The following is a 23286-nucleotide window of genomic DNA, read 5'->3' as shown; positions in this document are numbered from 1 at the left end:
GCACCACAAAGACACTTCTCTACATGGGGACCCCCACAGATGCTAATTCATACCAGTGCAAAGCATTTTCATAGTTTGTTTTGGCCACTAGAGTCACAGAGATTTCAAGAAGTCTTTAAAAATAAAGATTTTGACAGTTCTCTGTTTATCAGGAGGCATTCAGGAATTACAAGCTCACCAGAAGAGGAAAGCTGGCAAAAAGTACCACTATTTCCTGTCTATCTACTGCAACACCTGGAACACCACAGGCATTTTTAAAAAGTAAGGCAATGTTTCAGAGGGAGGGAAAAAAAAAAAGATGCAACATTAAACACCCACCTTCTTAATAATAATTTGCATTTCAGCTTGTCGAAAAATGACTTGACTAGTCTCCTTCATGTGATTAGGCTAATTATCAAAATAATGCCACTTGTGGAGTACTTGAGTTACTTCACTCGGTAATATACTTCAGATACTCATGTTTATTCAGAAGGAAGATCCTAGAGAGAAGTAAAGGCAGGTTATCTATTAAAGGGAGAAATACAGGAAGAATTCGAAAGAAAGATTCCACAGCCAGTTTCCACACCATCGAAAGGAGCGCAGCGCAGCCAGCCAGCCCAGTTTCGGCAGCGGCAGGAGCAGCCCCGGGGCCGCGGAACTCGGGATGCGCAGCTCCTGCTGCTCCGGCTCGGCTGCCTTGTCCCTTTCCCCACCTGCCGGTCACGCTGGAAAGCAGCACAGCACCAGCGTACTCTGTAATAGGAAAATATCCAGCCCAAGTGATCCTGTCCTCACACCCAGCTATTTCCACGGGCCACTAATACTAATAAAATTGTCCTTTTTTTTTTTTTTTTTCACTGTTAAAATTGAGATTAGAATCCCTGAGGAGACATCAGAATAATAATAATAAAAATTTTTAAAAGTGCAAAATTCTGATCATTCAAGCTTTTCAGACAAGAGGAGGCTCCTTCCATTTGAAAGCATTCCCCATCTGCTTCAATTCCAGACACGAGAAGGAATATGGCTGCTGGGCTAAACTCTGTAATTATATTCACAGCGCTGTCAGATCACAGCTAACAGGTGATGTGTTCACTATGGGATGTAAAGTCACTGAAATAATCTGCCAAAACAAACATTAAATAAAAAGAAAACAAAACAGTCAAACAAATAAGCAAACAAAAACCAAAAAACACACCTAAAATTACTATGTCTATACTGTTCCACAGAAAAACAGAGATAAGGATAACAATGACTGTACCAGATGGATTTTCTCACAATGCACCAAAGGCCAGCGAAGATACACCATGCTGGTGGAAAGTAAAAGCATTGCTCCTAGGAAGCCTACACAGTCAAAGGAAAGAAAAAACATGATGTACTGACAAAAGACAGACATCTTGAAAAATCTCTGCTCTCTCAATATTTTGTACCTGAGAAAAGGGCAAGCAATTTACCCTTCTTCTCCCAGCTCCATTTTTTTCCACTGGATTAAAAACTTCTAACACAAAACAAAAAGCAAACCAAAAAGGCTCTAATTTCACAACAGTTGTATCTCTGTGTATACCCCACTCATAATATAAATTAACAGTGAGAGCACTTCCCTTTTTGCTTATTCAGGGCAGGCTTTCCAGGAGAAGATTCTTTGGATTTTGTGTGCAGTGTCTGGCCAGCTGTCAGACAACGAGACTGACTGGCAGCTTGAAGGAGGGTGTTTGCAGTGTGTGACAGGCACATCCAGCTTCAGCAGCCAAGTGCTGCTCCCTGGGCATCCCTCCACAGCTCCCCACACCTCAGCAAGGCTGGATGCACAGCTCTGAGCCAAGCCAGAGAAATCAAGGCAGGTGGATCCACTGCTCTTAGAACAAAAATTTGCTGTGATGCTCCTGCCACAAAGGAAACCGAAGCTACACTCACTTATTTAGAGCTGCTAAAAACTGTTACAATAAAATTGCAGAGGGAAGAGAGGAGCTGTGCTGCAATTGCTAAGCAGTTTTCATCTAGCAGTATTGTAAGAGCACCCAGTTAGAACTGGCCTGCAGCAGCGTTTATGAGATGGTAAATGAGCACTAACACACACACTCAGGCTGGAACAGTGTTCACTGAAACCTGCTAACAGCACACAAAGCCCACCAGGAAACCACTGCCATGTGAGCACAGAGCTGCTGCACCAGGCTCCCAAACAGAAATGTGCCAATGCACATTAATAAATACACTTTAGTGATATAAACAGAAGTAATGAGCAATAACAAAACATATTGTCTGACATCAGTTGTTGCCAAATGTTTAGACGTTTTAGTGGATACCTGCCTCATTATTTGTTTTAGCTGTGACTTGCTAGGATCGTTACAGATTTTGTATTTCCTCTCTGTTGATTCTCAAATATCTAGCATTACTATGTCCTAAGGAAGGCTATTGATTGCTCACTCTTGCCTATTTTATACAATTAAAGCAAGATTCCAGCTCATAAAAATATGGTAAGAACTCCAAAGAGTTAAGGGAGATGTATCTTACCAGGCTTGAGAGCTGAGCCTGTGCAAACCTCATGAAATTCAACAAGTACAGTCTATTCAAACTAGCATTTAAAACTTAAAATCTGAAAAAAAAGCACCCCAAAACCCCTAAGAAGCAGCCTAATTTTATTACAAAGCATAGCTAGAAACCTGTATTTACTGTCAGCAAGCTGTAAGACTTCCTCCAGAAATTGCTCTAAATCTGTGCTAATAACTGAAGTACTGACAGTAATATTGTAAACAGACAACCCAAATAATACACACACAGAAAATTTTCTAGTTTGAGGTGTATTAAAAAATAAACTATTCTGATGCTATACATATACATCTCATAAGTAACAATATAGTCTTGGAATTTGCTGTCAGTTTAGGGATGAGCAAATAAATACAATCCTTTACTGATGTTCAAGGGCAAAGACAAGCACATATTTCTTTGTTATTTAATTTAGAATATTTCTTCAGCCTTAATGAAACCGTAGCTAATCTACAGATGGAAAGACAAAATCTCTAAATCCCAGAATTTTTGATTGCAATTTGACATTTAACTTCTCTTTATACTCTCACTCATATGAGATATCTACACAGCAAGTATTTAACCTCTATAAAATAGCCTTCAAATAAAGCTGAATTAACTAATGGGCAGTGATGGTAAAAAACTAAGGAGTATAATGACAGCATCACATGAACAATTGAAATTTTATGCTTCAAGTCCTTGTGGAGCAAGAGTTTTTTATAGAATTGAGCTGATTCTTACTCCATATAGTATTTCATCCATTGCCAAAGCTGGATTAATGCCATTTTAAGGCTGTGGATTACACAGGAAGCAACAAGATAGAGAATTTACATAAACCAGAGCCACTTTATGCTTTCAGCAGTTACTTTCACATACAAATGTGGAATTATATAAGGTTGGCATTTGGATGCAAAAATGTTCTCTTACCATTTCTGCAAACAACAGGGAAGTTTCTGTAATTCCAGGAGATTTTCTGGCTGGCTCTCCACCTGCAGGGATGCCACACGTGGAGGGGAACAGCCCTCACACATCTGTGACAGAGCTAAATGCCCATCAGTTCACAAACAAAGCCTATACAGAGGAGGCAGTCTGCAACAGCAGCTACTTTAGTTATCACAGCACTGCACAAATAAAAAAAGTCGTTTTAAAACTAATTCACTAGTCTTATCACACGTATATTTGCAACTTCAATGAGTCAAGCGCATATTTCATTCCCCTTTTAGTGTAAGGAAGAAAAAAACCTCTCAAAACCAACCTTTTTTCCAGCTTAACACTGACTTCCTCCAAACCTACCTAAAAGGCTCCATATGCAAGCTCAGGAAATTACCCTTTTCAAGTAAACACACCCTACCTGAAGGTGAATTATCAGGGTAAGCACCTATGACTGGAAAATAACTCAAAGTCTGTTTTTTCTCTTTGCACCATTTGGAAACAATCTTCATCTGGAGACAGCATAAACTTAATTTTACAGGGGTCTTTTCAACAAACACACCAGTATTTTTACCACAAAAAATAAGCATCTTAAGATTCTTCTTACTCTGCACATAGCCAAACAAAGGCTAACTCAGGCAACCTCATCCTTTGATTACATTCAAGTTCACACAATTTCCTCTCTTTTCTCAACTCTTTCCCTCTCAATAGGCAAAAAGCTTTTCTGATTCTTACAACAGTAACTACTTTATCAGCTGTGTTCCCTTTCTGTGCTGTCCTGTTTCATGGCAGTTGCAGTTTTCCTGAGTTATTCTATTCTTTCCCTTAGTCAAATAACCTTCACTGAACAGCATCTAATGTGTCTTTTAGTAGGTAATTCAGCTCAGGGTACTTTTTTTATTTTCTGAAATGCACAAATTCTGTACTGTCTGTAACACAGCACTGACAGGAGCTGAACTCAGGATACCCAACACAAAACTGCACATCAGAGCTCTGGGAAGGGCTCAGAGCCCACAACAGCTCCTGGCAGTGGTAGGAGAGGTACCTGTACTACTCAGCATATTGGATAACATGGTACACGATCCATGAGCAAGATGCTGCTGCATTTATCAGGGTCATTGTGATCTAGCAAGTGCTGCTTCTTTCAAGATCAGAAGAAAACGCAAAGGAAGAAAGGGGAATATGCAACACTTCAGTCAGCTCTTTGGTCCTATCCTGTCAATAGATTTGGAGTCTGTTTCATCATCACACAATGGATTGCACCCTGCTGCTTGAAGTTAGATTGCACGGAACCATTTTGAAAAGTGTTTCCAGTGTCATTTTTCATTTTTCCTCTACTTTGTATTCAATTGTTTCCTTCCTTTCTTTTCCAGATTCCCTGAGCTCTTACAGAGTCCTCACATGGCTTATTCACTCTTACCCCTAGATCTCACCTGTACTCACTTTCTGCATCATTGCTCCCACCTCCACATTTCTTCTTTAGTAACTTTCTTCTGTAATCTCATCTTGCCCTTTCTTCAGTAGTTTTTTTGCAATCAAAGTCTTGTCTCAGCAGATCAGACCAGTTTCCACACTATCAATGTACAAACTGGGCCAGAACACAAGCCCTTGTCACAACTTGTACAGCACATATTGAACTTTACAAGTACTTTACAGGCATGAACTATGACACCAGTTCAATGACTATCGCTGAGTAGTAATTAGGTTCACTGGTAAGTTGATAGAATCATAGAATTGGGAAACATCTCTAAGGTCACTGACTCCAACCATTTACCCAGCACTCTCAATTTCACCACCCTGTCCCTAAATACCACACCCACATCTTCTAAACACCTCCAGGCATGGTAGAGTGATTCCACTCTTTCCCTGGGCAGCCTGTTGCAATGCTTGACAAGTCCTTTGGTGAAGATGTTTTCCCTAATATCCAATCTAAACCTCCCCTGGTGCAAATTTAAGTAATTTTCTTTCAACCTGTCACTTGTTACCTGGGAGAATGATTCCCACCGGGCTACAACCTCCTTTCAGGTTGTAGAGAGTAGTAAGAGCCCTCAGAGCTTCTTTTTCACAGTCCTTTTCCTGAGTTGCTCCTCACAGGACATGTTCTCTACACCTTCATTATTCTTCTTAGGATGTGCATTTAAAAGTTAAACCTTTTCAAGAAAATAAAAGTCTACCAGAGGTGCTAGAAGTTGCTCAAGGTGCTAAACATTCGTTATCTGACACAGAAACCCCATCATCCTAATATTATTAAACAGATTTTCTACTTTTACTTCATACTTTGAAAATAAGAAAAGACCAGGTTGGACGAGGCTTTAAGGAATCTGATCTAGTGAAAGATGTCCCTGTCCATGGCAGGGGAGTTGGAACTGGATGATCTTTAAGGTTTCTTCCAACACAACTCCTTCTATGAATCTATGACAGTATGGCCTACAAAACCCCTAAAACCTATGCCTATACCTGAAGGTTTCCACAGTAATTTCCCAGAAAGCTATTGTTGCAAACCAATTACTTTGATTCAAAATAAAATGCAAGGCAAGGACTATGAAGGGCATTATATAGTAATAGTAACATGGAAAGGAAGCGATCAAGCCAGGAAAGAGTGAAATCTCTGTCATTTCTGACTCCAGGACTCCCAAGAACCACTGTGAGCCATAAATTTTCAAGCTGAGGAACACATTCAGTGCAGGTAGCAAGTGCAGGAGCTCTAGTGAGAGCTGCAGGTTGAGCTCTGAGCAGTGGGCCCCAGGCAAGGGGCTGAGAAATGCTACCCTTCCCATAGGAAAGGGCCTGGGGACCTGTGGCAGCACTGGACACACAGAGATGAGGCAGGAGCTAAGGAGCCCCAGACTTTGTGCACTGGGCTTGTGAGGGTATAAAAGCCCAGGAGTTCCTTTGTACTCATCAAAGGCAGCAGCTTGAGCTGTTATTTTGATGTTGCACCAAATTCAAATTATTTTCAGGATTGAGACACGTGAGACTTGCTACGGGAATGCTGGGGCCAGGGAGTAAAGGAATCTTGTCTGTGTGAGTGTGGGGGGTGTAGGGAGACAAGCAGGGCAACCCTGGGCTCACTGGAGCTGCCTGCTGTGAAGGGGCTTCAGCCCCAGCTCAGGTGCTGCAGGTGTGGCTGCCAGAGTGGCACATGGATGGCTGGACAGAGAAGTCTCCTTTATACTCTTTGAAAATGTGGAACAAAACAGGCTAATTTTCAGGGTATGAAAATGCTGCATCTGTACTTTTGATCTGATTAAGAATCATGAGGAGTTTCCCAGGAAATTAAGTTTTTAAACTTTTCTAGTTATACAAATGTATGCTAGACAAGCTGTGACAAATTCAAAAATATATATGTACTTTACTATACCTATTACTTGTTCATAAAAAAATAAAGAATTAGAAATACAGGAGAACTTGTAAACCAACTGCAAAATAAGATGCACAGAAATGAGGAAAATCCCTCCATTTGTACAGGTGTTCACACACTAGGCAGTCCCAAAGTCAGTCATAGATTCTGTTATGCACATAAACCTAAACACAAGTTGCAACATTTTATTACTGTATATGTTTTTTCTTTTTAATCATTTGAGACTGCCTTAGCTCCTCAGTCCCATGGGCATATGGGCAAGCTTCAGAAGGTAAAGAACAACCATCAGGATGATGAATGAAAAACCAACAGAGGCGTGTTTTAAATGCTTCAGCTGAAAGGCGTCGTTTCACTTCAGGTTTAGTTTTACTTGGTGGTTTCTCTTTTCTCCAGTCACGAATATGAACTCTCCCATTCAGAACTAAGATTTAAAAACAAACAAAAATGCAGCTGTTAATAGACATCCATGGAAATTATACTGGGAAAAACTGTAGTGACATTCTGTGAACAAAAAACATTCTACAAATGGATCACTCAGGCAAAACCATCTGAGCCATTTGTACAGAAATGGAAAGAAGTACACAACAAACCACTACAAAGACAATGGAGACACAGTAAAAAGAAGACTTGATTGATTTCCCTGAGAGATGTTTCACTGGAATGCTGAACAGTTTGAGGCACTTTTGCATCATCTTTGTAGAGGTTTGTTAGTTCATTTTAAATGTAGCAGACTAAAATCATCTGAATTTAGATTGCATGTTCTAACAAAAGAAGTTTCAACTTCAAAAACTGTAATTCTTCCCATGTTTGTAACTTTATGATTCCACATCTAAAATGTGATTACCAACACATTTTCTTCTACTACTTTCACAGTTCACTGACCCAAAAACACAATGCACCAAGGAGATGACAAGTCTAATCCTTCATGTGAACCAACACTGAATTATCATTGGTTAACAAGGATTCAGCACTTTGGGTTTTTCAAATTAATTTACTCTGTTAGGACCATAAACTGCACATGCACACACTTGTGAATCTCTGTCAACTCTTTACATGAGCAAACAAAACAGATGAAAGGAAGCTAGCCAGACAAGAAGAAAAAAACAGACTACAAACTAGTAGTGAAAATGAAGAGGGAAGAATCTGCCACCTTTAAGTTGCCATGGTCTATTTTCATATTCTGCTTCAATCACACCTTCTGCCTCTTGTAGCTTGGGAAAGTTAACCAATACCTTTCTGCATCCTGATCATTGCTATACAAAAAGTTACAAGTCCAGTGAAAGCTGAGTATCACACAGTCTGCCCTGGATGAATTAATGTCTCCAGGTTTCCTTGTGGCACACAGACAGATCTGAACTCATACTAAGCCAATCAAGAAGCAATTTCAGCTGAGCTTTAAAATCCCTCACAAAAGACGAAGAAAAATCAGCAGCTATTTATTATCAAACATTATTTTTCCCTAGAAAATCACCCAATCTAAAGAAATTGCCACTGATCAGTTATTCTAAGATCCACTTTCTGTTTGGTGTGTGTGTGTACATACATCCATTTCTACATACTAAAAGAAAAAAAAATCAGTAAAGATGACAAAAGAGCTGTAGCTATGTTCTTCTCTGTCCTCCTGGGCAGGAGCAATGTCCTTGGAGACCAGCAGAAATTTCTTGTTATGGTGACATGCTACTGAGGGAGGAATCACATGGTCTCTCCCCAGGCCCTGTGATATAAGTTACTGAGACAGACTAGGATTAAGTCAAACCTTTCTTCATAGGTAATGTGCACACAGCCTCCCAGCCAATTTAAAATGCTCATTCCATTTACAATGCAACACATTGCAAAACCTATTTCAGCTATTCCTAACGACAGGGAACCAAATTCAGACATGCACAAATCTCCATGTGACCAACTCTTTTTAATGGATTGCAATTCAGGAGGATTTTATCAGCCAAGTATACACAAATATTTAGTGGATGCTCAACTTGCTTGTGTTGACCACTGGCAACAAACAGATTGCATACTCAGGATTACTTGCCATGGATTAGTTGAGCAGTATTTTACAGGAGGCATAGAACTGTTAGGACATAACACACTTTGAAATTTGAAGCAGCTTTAATAATGTTAAAACCTTGAAGATCTCGTATTACTGCAAAGCTACATTTTAGTTTTGCAAAACTTCACTCTGACAAAAAAGCCCAAATTACACAAAGCACACTGTCACCACAGATTATAACAGGGGAAAAAAAAGCCAAACTCAAAAAACTGCTATCAACAAACCCAGCCAGCCATGGAGATTTGCTACTGAGTTGTTTCTACCACAAGCTACAAAAACAAAAGCTTTATAAACACATCAAGTCTCACAATTATAGGTTCTTAAGGAGGCTAATTTTATTTCATATCAGCATTTACACTTTGGGGCTTGGTGTGGTCAGACTAAGCCTCAGCGAAATGCTTTAGTAAAATTGCTCTGTATTTGACAGCCTCAAAACCATCAGTATTTCATAGGAAGAAACAAAAATAAAAGGCCAAAGAATAGCATAAAATCAGCCACTTAAACTAAAGGTTTGCCTTTTCAGATACAGGCAGTGTAGAACATTTTGCTGATAGCTGCCTTACCAATCTCAATTCCTAAGAGCTTTACTAACAATATCTTGGAGCAATGGGCACATAAAGAATATTCCGTTTTCCAGAAAGATATAAAAAGCAGTTAAAAAACCACCACCATAGTAATTTTTCAGTTAAGCTTAACTGCATATAGAGGAGATAAAATAAATAATTAAGGAGAAAAAACCCCAAAAGTCAAAACTCCTTCACCTTCAAATACTTGGTGATTGTTCTTGAGTAGTGTCTGCAGGCCTCCATATTCACTTTTCAGCTTTTTTAAAATCTCTTTATCCAAGTGTTCTGCCACTTCTCTCAAGGAAAGGCTTTCTGCAATAAAAAAATGGTAGAATTATTAGAAACTTTTCCCTATAAAACCTTACCACAATTCAACTTCTATATAAGGTAATGATTAAGAGCAGAATGTCAGAATTATCTACCAGGACTGAAGCAACTTTTTTCTCACAATATGATGTATGGTATATATTTTATATGCATATTGTCTGTAAAACAGCAGCTTTGATTTTACAGGACTCAGGTCAGAATTTCCCCAGTAAGACACACTTTTTATTTGCTCTGCTTTTTTTACAGTAGCATGTAACCCTTGTTGCAATAAGCACTGTTTATAAGCATGTAGTTAGAAGTCAGTAACATATGACAAACTACAGTGAGTAAATAATAAAAACAGATGGAAGAAAATGGAAAGATGGTAATAGTGAGAACTGACTGCTTATACAATTAACAGCAGCTTAACATTCTTTTTGTTCCTAAAACTAAACTAAAAATTCCTAATCATGTTGTAACCTAATGGCACTTTGAAGGACTTCTTACAAACTCTTACAGAAGTATAGCTAATTATTATGTTAATATTCTAACCATAATATTCTCCCCAAACAAGGTAGAGTTGTGGGTTTAGTTAGGTTTGGTTTAATAAAAATCGATTATATAATAGTATTTAAGTGTAAACCAGGAAAAAAACTCACACCGATTTCAAAATATTCTTCTACATGCAACAAAACATAGTGGGGAAAAAAGCATCTTTGATTGCGACTGTAGTGTTCTCAGTGTTTCCTAGAAATCTGTTCACAAACATGTAAACTTGGTGGAAAAGACATGTTCTACCAGCTAAAGATAGTGTAAAGGAAAGACAACCTCACCTCCTTGATTCCAGGTGTTCATATTTCCACCCTGCTCATCAGAACATGATTTTTGGGGGGCTGCACTTAACAGCAAGTTCGCCACACTGAGAACCACTTCATCTACAAAGTCCCGAGGGAGGGAAGCACAATTTCTGACTTGCTCTACTTTTTCTCTGGGTTGAAATCCAGGCATCCAAGTCGTACCAGCTGTCTGAGTCTCATCTTCAGGAGGCCCTGAGTCTGCCTCTTTGCACAGACCACCACAGTGATGCTCATGGTTAAACCCAACCCTCCTGTCACACGTGGCCACAGCACAGCTCCGACGACTGTTAATGAACTGTGTTATCTGCTCGTCAATCAGAGCACCTTCTGCAGCTGGATAGGTCCTGGTTTTCCCAACAAAGCTGACCTGTGTTGGCAGAAACAAGAAAATCACTATCAGAGTCCTGTACTTGCACTCAGCCCCACAACCTCCACGTGTTTATGCAGGCTTCTCAATACCTACAATAAAATCCAGTATCAACTCAATGCTCAGTAACATCTGAGGGGTTTTTAATTCCAGTCTTTGAATATTGGTGCCCCAGAAGAAATACAGTAAACAAATCATAATCCATCATGCTATACAATCACACACCAAAAATACTGTTCCTGACCCTCAGATTATTTAAAGCTGGACACCTCTTCCTGCTCAGAACATTTCACTCTAAATTTCACTAGACAAGAAAAACAGCAAAATGAAGTACAAAAAAGTAAGACAGGCAGCTAGAAAAATGAAGGCTTTTTAAGTTTTCCATCATACAGAATGACATATGAGAAAATCATGAAATGCTTCATTTATTCCTGTTTGGTTTTGTGGTTGTGGGTTTTTTTTGTTTGGGTTTTTTTTGTCGGTTTTTTTTTTGTTGGTTTTTTGTTTTGTTTTTAATAGGGACTAAAGCTATAACATTAAGAGCAGAATTCCCAAGAAAACAATGAGTATTATTAATCTCTTTTCAGAGCATGCTGTATCAAGTAATGAAGCTGACTATAGTCTTATCTTACAACAACAACAATGAACAAACATCCATATGCTTCAAACAGAACAGATTAAAAAAATAAAAGACGAAAGCCCTACAGAGGCCAAAATTACCCTTTTTGTTGACGGAATTCTAAGACAATCTTCTTCCACATGAAAGCCACATACAAATCCCACCTGGGCAACAAAATCAAGATATTCTCTGTACTGAGTTTTCTTGCTTTGTCTTCGGCTGTATTTTCCATGGAAATCAAAGAAGCAGCATGGCAGCACAAAGTAACAACATGAATAGGAAGACCTACAAGAAGGATAAGAAACTGCTGAACAGTAAGTTATTTCAGAAAACACAAAAATTTCACAAACAACCTATCAGATAAAAGCAACAATGAAATTTTTATTAAACTACACAGCTCCATGCAATAATACTTATAACTCCCTTTTTCAATCACATTATTTAGTCAAAAATACCATTTCACAAAGTATTTGATGCAGCAACCTACTTTGCCAACTTAGTTTGCAGAAATAAAACTCTAAATTACTGTTGCTGGTTGTAAAGAGCACAAAAGCTCAACAGAAGGCAGAACCATAAGCTTGTATTTGCAAGAAGAAAAACCAGCAAAAAAAACAAACAGCTTCACATATAAAGAATAAAAAACAGTTTTGGTTTTTGAATTTCAAAAGCAAAATGCTGCACTACATTCTACAAGAAAGCAAATACTGCATCAGTGCTTCTCCACAGAGAGAAACACTTTGTAAAAATAATCAACTTGCATCAAAAAAAGCCAGTCTTAAAAAAACAACAGGTGTGGAACCAAAGCTGACAGTTTTTAATCAAGCCTACATGGGTAATTATGGGGGGGTTGTTTGTGTTTTTTCTGCCTTTTTTTCTTTTAATTCCTTCCATCCCACTCCCCTCCCCTGCAAAAATACCTAGCTGCAATTACAGGTATCCATGGTGTTAATTCATCTGAATGGTTTCCTATGAGCCAGTCAGTGTCTGGAAAGAGATGACTGTCACCTGGAATGATTGTAGCTTCCTGAAAAACAGAACAACACAGCCAGTGAATCCTATTACAGGTTTCTTTAAAGCATTTTATTTAAAGCACTAAGTAATAATATAAAGTAATACCAGCTGACAATACAAGGTGAGTGAGCACCACAGACACCAACATTTTCCTCAGTTAGCAATTTTTTATAGGTACAGAGAAGTAATTAAGCAAAAAACACCCACAAAACATGGGTCAGAAAAACAGTACAATAGCAACTCTGATTAAGATATCTAGCATTTAAATATATATAAACAAATATCATACACTAAATTATGATTTCTTGCCAATCTCCTTCTGTCACTTGTATGCCTGAACTCAGTTTTTCAGAAAGGCACTTAATTTGCTGTCTTGTAGCTGGTAGGACTCACACAGCAATTAATCAGAACACAGCTTGATTGTTATTTTCTCCTCCTTCACAGATGCTGCCCAAATCAAATCCTAGCATACAGTACACCACTCTTCACATGTTATTATTCACATGTAATAAAACACTAACAAACAAAAGAAACCCCAAATAAAACCAAGAGGATGAATTCTTCATCCAGGCTAAATTCAAATGTTCTACAGTGGCTGTAATGTTTGTGCCTCACAAATACATTTTCTCACTTTGAGATAAGTTCAGCAGAGAAAGATGTTGATACCATGCAAGCAGACACTCTTCCCTGAAAATATGTATGAACATTAAAAGAATTATTGGGCAAATTTGGAAAAAGTTTTAGATTTCAATTTCCACATTCCTTTAGGAAAAGCTCAGGAAATGACACCCATAATCTCTTTTTATATAGAAAAGATATCTTAAATACTACAGCTCATTTTTAGACATGTATAAACATTTCTAGATAATGAATGCAACAAGTATTTTTCTGCAGATTACTGGATGTTAAATTACCAAGTCTTTTCTAAGTGTTTTCTTAAGGTTGGTTAAACACGTTACTCATACTTTACATTTCAGTTTTGATCATTCAATTCAGGCATAGCATGAAATATCAGTAGCCCACTGCTGATTTTGACAGTCACCCCTAATCAAATTTGTATTCACCGTGTCTTGACAGTAGTTTGGAAACACAGAGTGCCACCTGTTACACCCATTTAGGTTGTTAGAACTGTACTGAATGACACAGGTGGCAACATCTACCCTGCAACCTGTGCTCTAAGTAAAGATCAAAACAAAACCAGCTTCAGGGGTAACAACAGGCTGTGAACAGGTGATTTTTCCTTCTGTGGCTCCTATGGCTACAGGAGCCTTGCAAAATCATTTCACCCTTCCTGTTCACTGCCTAACTCCTTCCAGCATAAATAATCACTTGCTTCAGCATATATTTTTTTCTTTCAGAATATGTAATATAATATATTCTTTCAGAATATATTATGGCAGAAAAAGGAACATGTCACACAAAGATAAAGCGACAATGCTGTTCATCGTGATCAGATGTGACTTAACACAGTACAACAGGAATGGTGGAGCACCACAGCTCGATGTTTTGGGTTGTTTGTTGAAGCTTTTCAGCAAGATCTGCTTGCAGACTGCAGTAAAGGAATATGGCATTTTGGCAGCTTGTACCCAAAATAGCAGGGTGGCAAAGAGAAGGCCACACAACACTGAAATCTGTGACCTCCCATCTGTGAAAATTGAGGTTCTTTCCTAATTTAATGAGTTAGCATTCCTCACTGTTGAATGAACAATTCATATGGTGAATGAATTTTAAACAACACTACTAGACAACAACCACAGGTGGAAAATTATTTTACTATATTGGGAGCTGACAATTTTTTGACAGAAGAGAGTAAGAAATTTTAAACCTCCAGAACAAAAAACCAGGAACACCTCACCTCCAAAGGACAGCTGCTCACTGGCACCACTCTTTAATGAGTATCATATTAAGAATTCTTGGAATCAAAGTGAATGTTCCTGTGCTCAAATTGCTTATAAAAATGATAACATGAAATCTGAAATATAATCTCTTTTGCAGACTCATTTTCCTGTTCATTTTTGAAGGCTTTTATTGCAATTATTTATGTTGGCTCTTTTGAGGTTCAACAACAATTTTTCTCCCAAAACAGAACATAGCACTAGAAGGTCAGAATCACTTTCAAGTAATTATCCCAAATTATGAGTGGCTTTATTATCTTTTATGAACTACTGGTGCAAATGAAGCTACTTAACATTGATCATCTGGTAAAAAGAAAGCTTGTTTCATGGTGTGCATATCTGTACATGCAGTAAGAAATCATGCCAGTGGGTCTTGGCTGAGAAACAAGCAAGTTGAGAATATGCAAGGGTACAATACAATATTTTTCTCATAATTCCCTTTACAACTTACTTCACCCCCAAGGGGTATGGGTAGCAGCATAACAGACCCATGGGTCCCTTTAGACAACTGTGTGTAACCAGTATGCTTCCTTACACTTGCATCCTGAACAAATGAATAAATGTACTTAGCAGCAAGACTGACATACATTTGCATAATACCTCTAAATGCGTCTCTGGTCCATACATGTCCCATATTTTTCTTTTTCTCACATCAATCCCTCTTCCTGGATGCTGAAATATTTGAACAAAAATATTCAATTTAAGTACTACTTTTTTCAGAAATTTCAGTAGGTTCAGTAAAGGTACATATTAACTTCAATTATTTCATTCATGCTAAAATTTAGACAAATAACAAAAACAAGCTTTGCCATTTCAGGTGAATACTTTTATTCCCTTTCTTCCTTTTGAAATATGAAGGGAATAACTAAGAAATCTTAAGAATATATCTGGTTCAAAATTTTACCTGGGCACACCTACAGAGACTGCTTTTGAAAATGTATTTCTATAAATGTGAAAATAGGTGTTGGTTTTTTGTTTGTTTGTTTTTAAAATATCAAAACCTTTCACATGCTGAGTACTACTGCAGTGCCCACAGGGCTCAAATAAAAATGCTACTCTAAGCAGTCCTTAGTGGAGAGCCACCTTTCACCCAAACACTTTTTTCTCCTGTTTGAATTAAAGGGAAGAGGAAATAGACTGGAAACTAAAGCAAGAAATGAAGAATGTGTAGTATTTGAAATCCAAGACCTTGTGCAAAACTAAGAAAAATTGATTCCTAAAAAAAGTCTCAAAAATTCTCATACATGATTTTTTTGACAGTCAGTGTTTGTCAGCACTGAATGAATGACTGACTGAAAAATTCACACAGAAAACAGCAGCTTATGTTACACAAAAGTTTTCTGGCCACACAAGAATAGAAACCTTGTGCTAGGAGAACTTGGAACATTTCCTTACTCCCCCAGTGACATCTCTTTATCTAATAAGAGATATCAATTTCCTCTCCAAATTTTCCCATGTTCTCCCAAAGTGGAAAATTAAATTTTCTGAAACCGACAGACCCAGCTTCAATGGGTTTTGTTTAGTCTCACTGTTCTTTCATTGCTATTTCAGAAACTATGCCTCAACAAACTGAATTATGCTGTTGCCACATTTTTACTCCAAAAAGTACATGCTGTTAGGCATTTTTAATTAAGAAATCTCACTACTGTTTTCAAAGATATAGAAAAACATTTTATGACATCAGAGGTAGAATTCAGTTTGGATAAAAATAAGTTCATGAACACATCTTGTGAGAGAGAACCTATGTCAAAATTCTACATTCCTTTTTGCATAACTAAAGTACTCCATTACCTTTTTTTTTTTCCTCTTAGATTCTTACCTGAGAAAAAGTAGCCCTGAATTTAAATGAAATACACTATTTAAGATAAATAAATGAATGATGTAATCCTCTGGTAGAATTTTCTGTTAGTAACTAGAGTGACAAAATCCTGTTTCAGCAACATGAATTAATCTATTTTGGCTATTTGCATGCCAGATAAAAGGAAAGCACAACTAGAATACTGACACTAGTTTTTAATAATTATTTTTAAAAGCATTCTATTTACCCCTTCATTGTTTAGAATATGAACCAGCAAACCATTTCCACATCCAAGATCTACAAATGACTGTTTCTTGGTCAACCCTTTTTCTTTTCTCTCTTCTTCCCAAAGAATCTAAGATAAGAAAACAGAACATATTAGACTTCTGCTCTCAAGTTTCCCTATAAGAAGCCATCAAAGGTTGTTGGAGATGAAAGAGGAAACCTGGAAATGCAGACTTGACAGAAAACATTAACTACACTCACAGGGAGAAAAAAAAGGAAAATCTATAAAAACCCAAACCGAACCAAAACAAAAAAAACAAAACAGAAAACCATTGTTTACGAAGTGAAACAAGAATTATTTTGTAAAATATCAATAGTTTTCTAAGTGCTAAGCACATCCTCCACTCCATTTTGAGTAATTGGGAGTAGAAACTAATAAGGGCTTTACAGCTCTGGGCTAGAATGAACATAAATGTAAAACAAGTTGCTAAACAATGGCTACAAGAGAAGAACAGTGAAAAGCAAGGGAAGTATCAAGTAAACTTCACCATTGTCTCTGTAAGTAACACCACAGATGAATTTATATCCACTGTATTGAAGAAAGCATTGATGGCAGAGCTGAAAATAAACCCCAAAATATTCTTTGTAATCACTTGGTGATAGACTGGTACATGTAACATCCCTTTTACTGAACAAACCAACAGTGTTACCTAGCAAGTTAACTGCCCCAAATTCTACACCAGCTAAGGGACCCCAAAGCTTTTAGCCAAATTCTAGTCAGTCCCTGATGTGCACCCAAGTAGGTACTTTTACACAGATATATAATCTATAATTAGTAAGTGGCTGTTTCTCTGCAGAGCATGGATTAACATTTACAATTTTCCAACTTTTTCCTTCAGTCAGAAGTTAGAGACCACACATTTATAACTCTGCACTCAGATTTTTCACTATGACTTCCAAAAATCTTGAACAGTACTTAACTATGAAAATTAGTATTTGTAACATTGTCAGTTTTGCCAGAAGGAAAGAAGCTGAAGATAAACATAGTCTGCTAATCTCATGGATTGTGTTTTTAGATTTACCAATCATTGCATTTTGGCACTCTAGGCAGTATCCCAGAAATCCCTAATTACCTCCTTCACAGATCCTATCTACCCCTCCAATTCCTGCAGAGTTTTTCACAACAGCCAGGTCCTTGGCCATGCCCCTGAACAGTGGGTGATTTCAATATGATTGGAAAATAAAATGAGGTCACATGCAGATGACATTAACCCATAAAAACTTAACACTGGGCTTACTTTTTCTTAATCACCTGTGTAATGTACTTCTAAACAATGACTTTCATACACCGTCATACAGATACCTGAACATTTTGCAGCAGCTTAGGTTATAAATACCATACTTTAAGTTTTCAATTACTTAAGCTGCATATTGAATGATTTTAATAACTTTCTGAATACTACTGCTATATTAGCCAAAACATAATCACTGTAAACCAACATTCACATGTATAAAAATGCTGTCACTCCAGAATTTTCTTGTGGCTACAACTAAATTCCTAACTTTCAACACAGAATATTAATATAGTGGTAAAAATGGTAAAGATGAGTATATTACATAGCTCTTTCCACAAGATAGTATTTAAGGTTCTAAAGGTTAAACACTTAGTTAACAAAATAAATTAGTTCTCAATGAGTACTGTAAATAAGCTAACTTACTCAGAAATACTGATTTAGGCAAGATGCTACAAGTGTAGTTCAATGTAGACATGCTCTTACCACACCCTGGATGGAAACCAAAAATATTTATGTGCCTGCCTTTTAAAAACCTGAAGTTTCTAAGAACTGCAGGTGGCAGAATTTTCATAGAATCTTAAAGTAGGTAATGCTTGAGAAAACTGCAATAAGCATTTTTCTGCACTCATAGCATATGCAGTTGACCTTATTACACTTGAAGATGGGATTTGAGCTGAAATTTTATCAAAAGGCATAGCAGTGAAAAACCATAAGTTTTTACTTGTTCATAGTATAAAATGAATAAGTAATAGAAAAATTTATAAAACAATCACTCCTAATCTCAAATTGATCCATCTTATCACTCCTACATTAGTACTTTTGGCTTTCTCACTTAGAAATAAATAAATCTTGTATATGTAGATGATAAATTTCCTGTGAGAGAAAACTGCAAATCTTCATCATATGAAGACTTTTTGTTTGCCTCTAAAATGATCTTCTTTAGAGAGGTTCTATTATTAGGAAATATAACCTTACAGCATATTATTAGGTAAAACAGTTCCCTACCAGCAAGTAAGTGGCAATGGCAACATCTTCATAAACAAATTTCTCAGGATCTGTCACTTCAGGCCACACCTTCAGGAAAAAAACAAAACAAAACAAAACAAAACAAAAAAAAAAAAAAAAAAAAAAAAAAAAACAAAAAAAAAAAACAGAATAAAAAATTGATAAAAAATTATTTTCTGCATCATCTGAAATAACCTTAAAAATGCTCAGACACAGCAATTTGGATACTTATTCACTTCAGTAGGTTTCTGGACTTCACAGCTTTTGTATTTTAACCTCATTAAAATATACCCAGAGAATATAAGGACTGTTTGACTCAACCAAACAATAAAGTTTCTAAGAACATTTTGGCTTCACATGTGCAAGGTCACAAATAAACAGCTGCATCTGTTCTGTAACAGACCATGTATCTTTTGCTTAACTTTCTCACAACAAAAAAAATCTTATCTACAACACTGAAATTTACAAATGTTCCTGTCCTCTGCAACACTGAGGACATGAACATTTGTAAAATTCTTTTCACAAGGGAACAGACCTAGAATTATCCTGGCACAACAGAACATGAAGAATCAAAATCTCAAGTAGGAAGACAGAAAGTGCAAGTATTATTACCTAGTGTTACTTTGTAAATGAAGAATTGAAACAAAGACTGAAATGTTCAACACCAGCAATTCTACTGCAGAACTAAAGACTGAATCATTGCCTTACCCAAAACTCTAATTGTCCTCTCCTTTGTTTCTTCCTGTTAGTACAGAAATATTAACAGTAAAACCTTTCAGCATTTTCACTGTATGTTTTACAAAAGCATTTACCAATTTTTTTTTGTTTGCAGCTAGAGCCAAGTTTGCAAGAATACAGACCTTACTTCATATGGCACTCTGTTGCTCTTCAGGATCTCCAGGATAAAAAAAAATTTACAACACTGCTCCTCTAACTCAAATACATATTAAGATAGTATCCAAAGGTTTTGGAGAAGGAGGTGTTGTATTTATGCCTTCTAAAATGTGGATGACTTTCCACTAACCTACTGCTTCCTCTTCATCACAAGTGATACATCCTGGAAAATGCCTAATTCTTCCAAATATTTATTGTGATTTTGGCTCTAAATCCTGCTTTTCCAACTAATTTCTTCCAAGTACTGAACTGTTTTATTCTCTATATAACACAAAAACAAAAAAAAAGATGTATTATAAGTCAATTGCTTCTTTATTAAAAAAAAAAAATTATTGAAAGAAGCACCTTCATTACACAAAGTAAAAAAAAGGAAGGATAACATTACTGCATTTACTGCTAAACTTACCTTTACCATCTCTTTGTACTTTTCTTTGAGGTCCTGATAAACCTTGCTGTATTTTGCTACTGAAATGAGTGAGAGTGTATTTTTAAATTCACTGGGCTTTTGCTCCACGGACCATTTAGCCAGTTTGGACAAAAGTTCATTTCCAAGCCATGCTAGTTTGGGGTACACAATTCCATCTGAAAACCAATCTTCTGGAAATGGAGCTACAACAGATACAGACCTTAAAAACAAGAAAACAAAGAAATAACTTAGTATAAATACAGCATTTCATCATTTCAGATATCTCAAGGACAGAGAAAACAAGGATGAAGTGGAGAAAATCAGTAGATCAGAGATATAAAACTAGACTGAAAAATAAGTAAATATCTAGAGAAACAATAGGAAAATAAACCAGTGAAATTACTGAAAAATGGAATAGTTTCCCCTGAATTTTGTTAGATCATTACCTCTCAATTCAAACACAGTACATAAGAGTCCATGCTGCATTTAACACAATAAATGAGGACTCACAGATGATGAGCAACCTGATTTTATAAGATAGCCAAACACTAAACAGTGAAAGTCAACTTTTCAAACTTCTGAAAAATAACAGGGAAAATTAAGAGAAAAATATATCCATTATCAGAACTCATTATTTCATCGTCTCTTAACTTTATTCAGATTTTATTGGAGCACCCCCAGATGCTCAGGACCACACTGAATGGTCTACATTTCAATGATTAAAGCTCAGCAACTCTGGTTTGACCCTCACTCTTTCTCACAGGCACTGCTGCATCCTCGTGATCAGAAGAGGCACATTTTTTCTACACCACACAAAGGTACAGTCAATTTTTACATTCAGACGTGAAACAGGTTTGTTTTACATTATTCTGGGTATTGTAGATGTTTCTTTTTAGAGAACACTGTGCACTCATATCACACCACTACTGTAATTTACTAATCAAGCAGAAAATTATAAAATCTAAACTGCCTACATACCAATACTAAACCATTGTGTGACTCTTGCAATAACTTAATGCTTGCTTCCTCTCTCACTCCCACACTTACCATTCCTCATCTTTTATGTGCTTAAGTTGAATTTGATAAATATTGCACTTTTTAACCAGGTATTTTCCTTCAGTGTTTTCCTCCAAAGGCAGAAAGGTCACAGTTCTATTGTAAACATCTGAAAAGATATGCAAATGAGAGTTTATTATTTCACAGTGCAACCCACCCTGGTTAATACCATCATGAACTTCTGCCTGCAAACCAGTGAGCTAAGACAATAGAGAAAGGACCACAATGCCAGGAATAGATCTGTTTCTTGGTGTTCCTGACATCTGAAACTAGCAAATTATTTGAATTCTCTAAATTCAGCATTCCATGGCATGATGCTTTCAAAATATCTAGGGCTGACCAGGTGTATTCACCTTCCTCACACCGAACTATTTTAATAAAGTAGAAACGAAGCAATAACATTTTTGTTGTATATGACTGCTGCTTTTCCATATCCCACAGCAAATCCAGAGTCCTGGGAAGCAGGTGTATATGCAGCATTACTTCCTCTAAAAATAAAAAAAAAAATCTTTTTTAGCTATTGTTTAACCAGGGTGACTTCTTCAGAATAATTTATTAAGCTCTCAGTTTTGAAAATATTTTTTAAATTACCATCAAAACAAATGTTCTTGCAAGTAAAAGCACTACACTGGCTACATTATCAATTTTCAATGGACTCCAAAATTTTCTGAGTTAGACAAGAAAGAATTAATTAGCAATAGAGTAAAAGTCTTGCTATCTTGTCCCATCCTTAGCAATCCCACTTCTAACATTTTACTTGTAAAAAAAATTAATTTAAAAAATCTTCTAGCCTTTTTCTTAGAGATACATTCTATAGACGCAGCTCAGGAGCATTTTCTCTTAGCATAAAAAAAAATAAATCAAAACTGCAACATATAACTATTTTTTGAAGGCACCAATTTTTGAACGCATCAGGTAAGAACCAAAGGCCTCAAGAACATCCCAAGTGTGCCCCATAAATGACTACCAGTCTTTCTGAATTTTAAGTCTAGCTGGAATTCTGATTCTTTCCAAAACATTACTACTAGAATTTAATCCATATCAACATTCTTGCTAAATCTATCTTGAAAACGGTGTCAAGTTCTACCCTATGTAAATTTCTTTATATTAGCAGGATTTATTGCAGTGTATTACCACCATACAGTGCAAAAAAAGCACCACAAAGCAAAACAAAAACAAACCAAACCACACACACACAAACAACAATTAAAAAAAAACCAAACCAACAAGTTGAGATTATTTCTTAAGCAATGCTAAGCATTAAGAAAGTCGATACAAGCACTTCTTGGCCGGGCAGGTGCCTCGGCTGCCTGCTCCCTTCAGTAATTCCGCATTTCCCAACACCACAGTCACTCCTGGCCAGCCCTCGTTAGGTCCCGGCTACGAGCGGCCTTTGCGTGGGCAGCTCTCGCTCCTGGCAGGAGCTCCTGAGTGTCACAGCTCCCTGCCTCTGTAACTTGTATTTCAACTGCTGAAACTTCAATGCTTCCTGGTGCAACAACGAAAAGTAAAAATCAACCCTAAACACACGACAGGGACAAATGTTCATCCTCACTCTCACAAATAGGGGAGAAAAAATGGTATTGCTGTCCTTTGCGAGGCAATCTCTGAGGGGACAGGTCCGAGACGGGCCCGGCCTCCCGCCGCCTCCGCTCACCTTGCAGCACCAGCTCCCGGGCGGGGGGCGCGGCGGGCCGGCCGCGGGGCAGCAGCGTCCGCAGCACGGCGCGGAGCTCGCCGGGCCCGCCCCAGGCCGTGAGGGGCGGCGGCAGAGCCAGCTGGCCCCGCACCTCCCTCCAGAGCCGGCCCAGCTCCGCGGCCCCCGCCGCCCGCCCCTCCTGCCCGCCGCCGCCCCCGCCTGCCCCCGCGGTAGCGAAGGATGGCGGTATATCCCCGCTGTCGCCGAGCGGCACCGTCCCCTCCGCCTGGACCGCGGCGCCGCTCAGTCGCCTGTTGGCCACCTGCGGCTTCTCCAGCCACACGCGCACGGCCGCCCAGAAGCCGCGGGGCAGCGCGGCGCCGCCGGGGTCCCGCACGGCCGCCGTCCCCAGCGGCCCCATCCAGCGCCCGCCGCCGCCGCGCCAGGAGGCGGAGCGCGTCGCAGGCTGCTCCCGTCAGTTCCCGAGGCGGAGACGGCGGCGGCCGCAGG

The 23286-nt window shown here is 38.0% G+C and overlaps 2 protein-coding genes across 4 annotated transcripts in view; one reads left to right on the top strand and one right to left on the bottom strand.

The window, feature by feature from the left end:
* Positions 1-5966: 5966 nt before the first annotated feature.
* TRMT44 (tRNA methyltransferase 44 homolog) lies at positions 5967-23197 on the bottom strand. 2 transcript variants are annotated; one of them, XM_064418788.1, is made up of 12 exons: positions 22693-22782; positions 21491-21625; positions 21129-21246; positions 20082-20301; positions 18782-18850; positions 16504-16611; positions 15059-15130; positions 12470-12576; positions 11654-11837; positions 10543-10933; positions 9599-9715; positions 5967-7211 (listed from the first exon to the last, which is right to left on the bottom strand). In XM_064418788.1, the coding sequence occupies exons 2-12, from the start codon at positions 21615-21617 to the stop codon at positions 6979-6981; spliced, it is 1746 nt and encodes a 581-aa protein (XP_064274858.1). In that variant the 5' UTR covers positions 21618-21625; positions 22693-22782; the 3' UTR covers positions 5967-6978. The 2 variants fall into 2 exon arrangements, with proteins under 2 accessions (XP_064274858.1, XP_064274857.1); XM_064418787.1 differs by lacking the exons at positions 21491-21625; positions 22693-22782 and adding an exon at positions 22795-23197.
* ACOX3 (acyl-CoA oxidase 3, pristanoyl) overlaps positions 23152-23286 on the top strand; it is a 31260-nt gene continuing 31125 nt past the window's right edge. Inside the window, exon 1 of one of the 2 annotated variants that reach the window (XM_064418786.1) lies at positions 23152-23285. The gene's annotated coding sequence lies outside the window, so the exon portion shown is untranslated. The remainder of the gene's footprint in view (position 23286) is intronic. The other variant, XM_064418783.1, reaches the window with a different exon arrangement.

The sequence above is a fragment of the Passer domesticus genome, chromosome 4 (assembly GCF_036417665.1).
Source record: "Passer domesticus isolate bPasDom1 chromosome 4, bPasDom1.hap1, whole genome shotgun sequence".
Classification (NCBI taxonomy): Eukaryota; Metazoa; Chordata; class Aves; order Passeriformes; family Passeridae; genus Passer; species Passer domesticus.
The sequence above is the reverse complement of the archived record's forward strand: the minus strand, read 5'-3'. Positions and strand labels throughout refer to the sequence as shown.

Coding starts and splice junctions, on each gene's coding strand:
- TRMT44 (XM_064418787.1), bottom strand. CDS start 23,197: ATGGGGCCGCTGGGGACGGCGGCCGTGCGGGACCCCGGCGGCGCCGCG. Junction 20,302..21,128: donor CACATAAAAGATGAGGAATG/GTAAGTGTGGGA, acceptor CTTGTTTTTAAG/GTCTGTATCTGTTGTAGCTC. Junction 11,838..12,469: donor ATACCTGTAATTGCAGCTAG/GTATTTTTGCAG, acceptor TCCTTCTTGTAG/GTCTTCCTATTCATGTTGTT.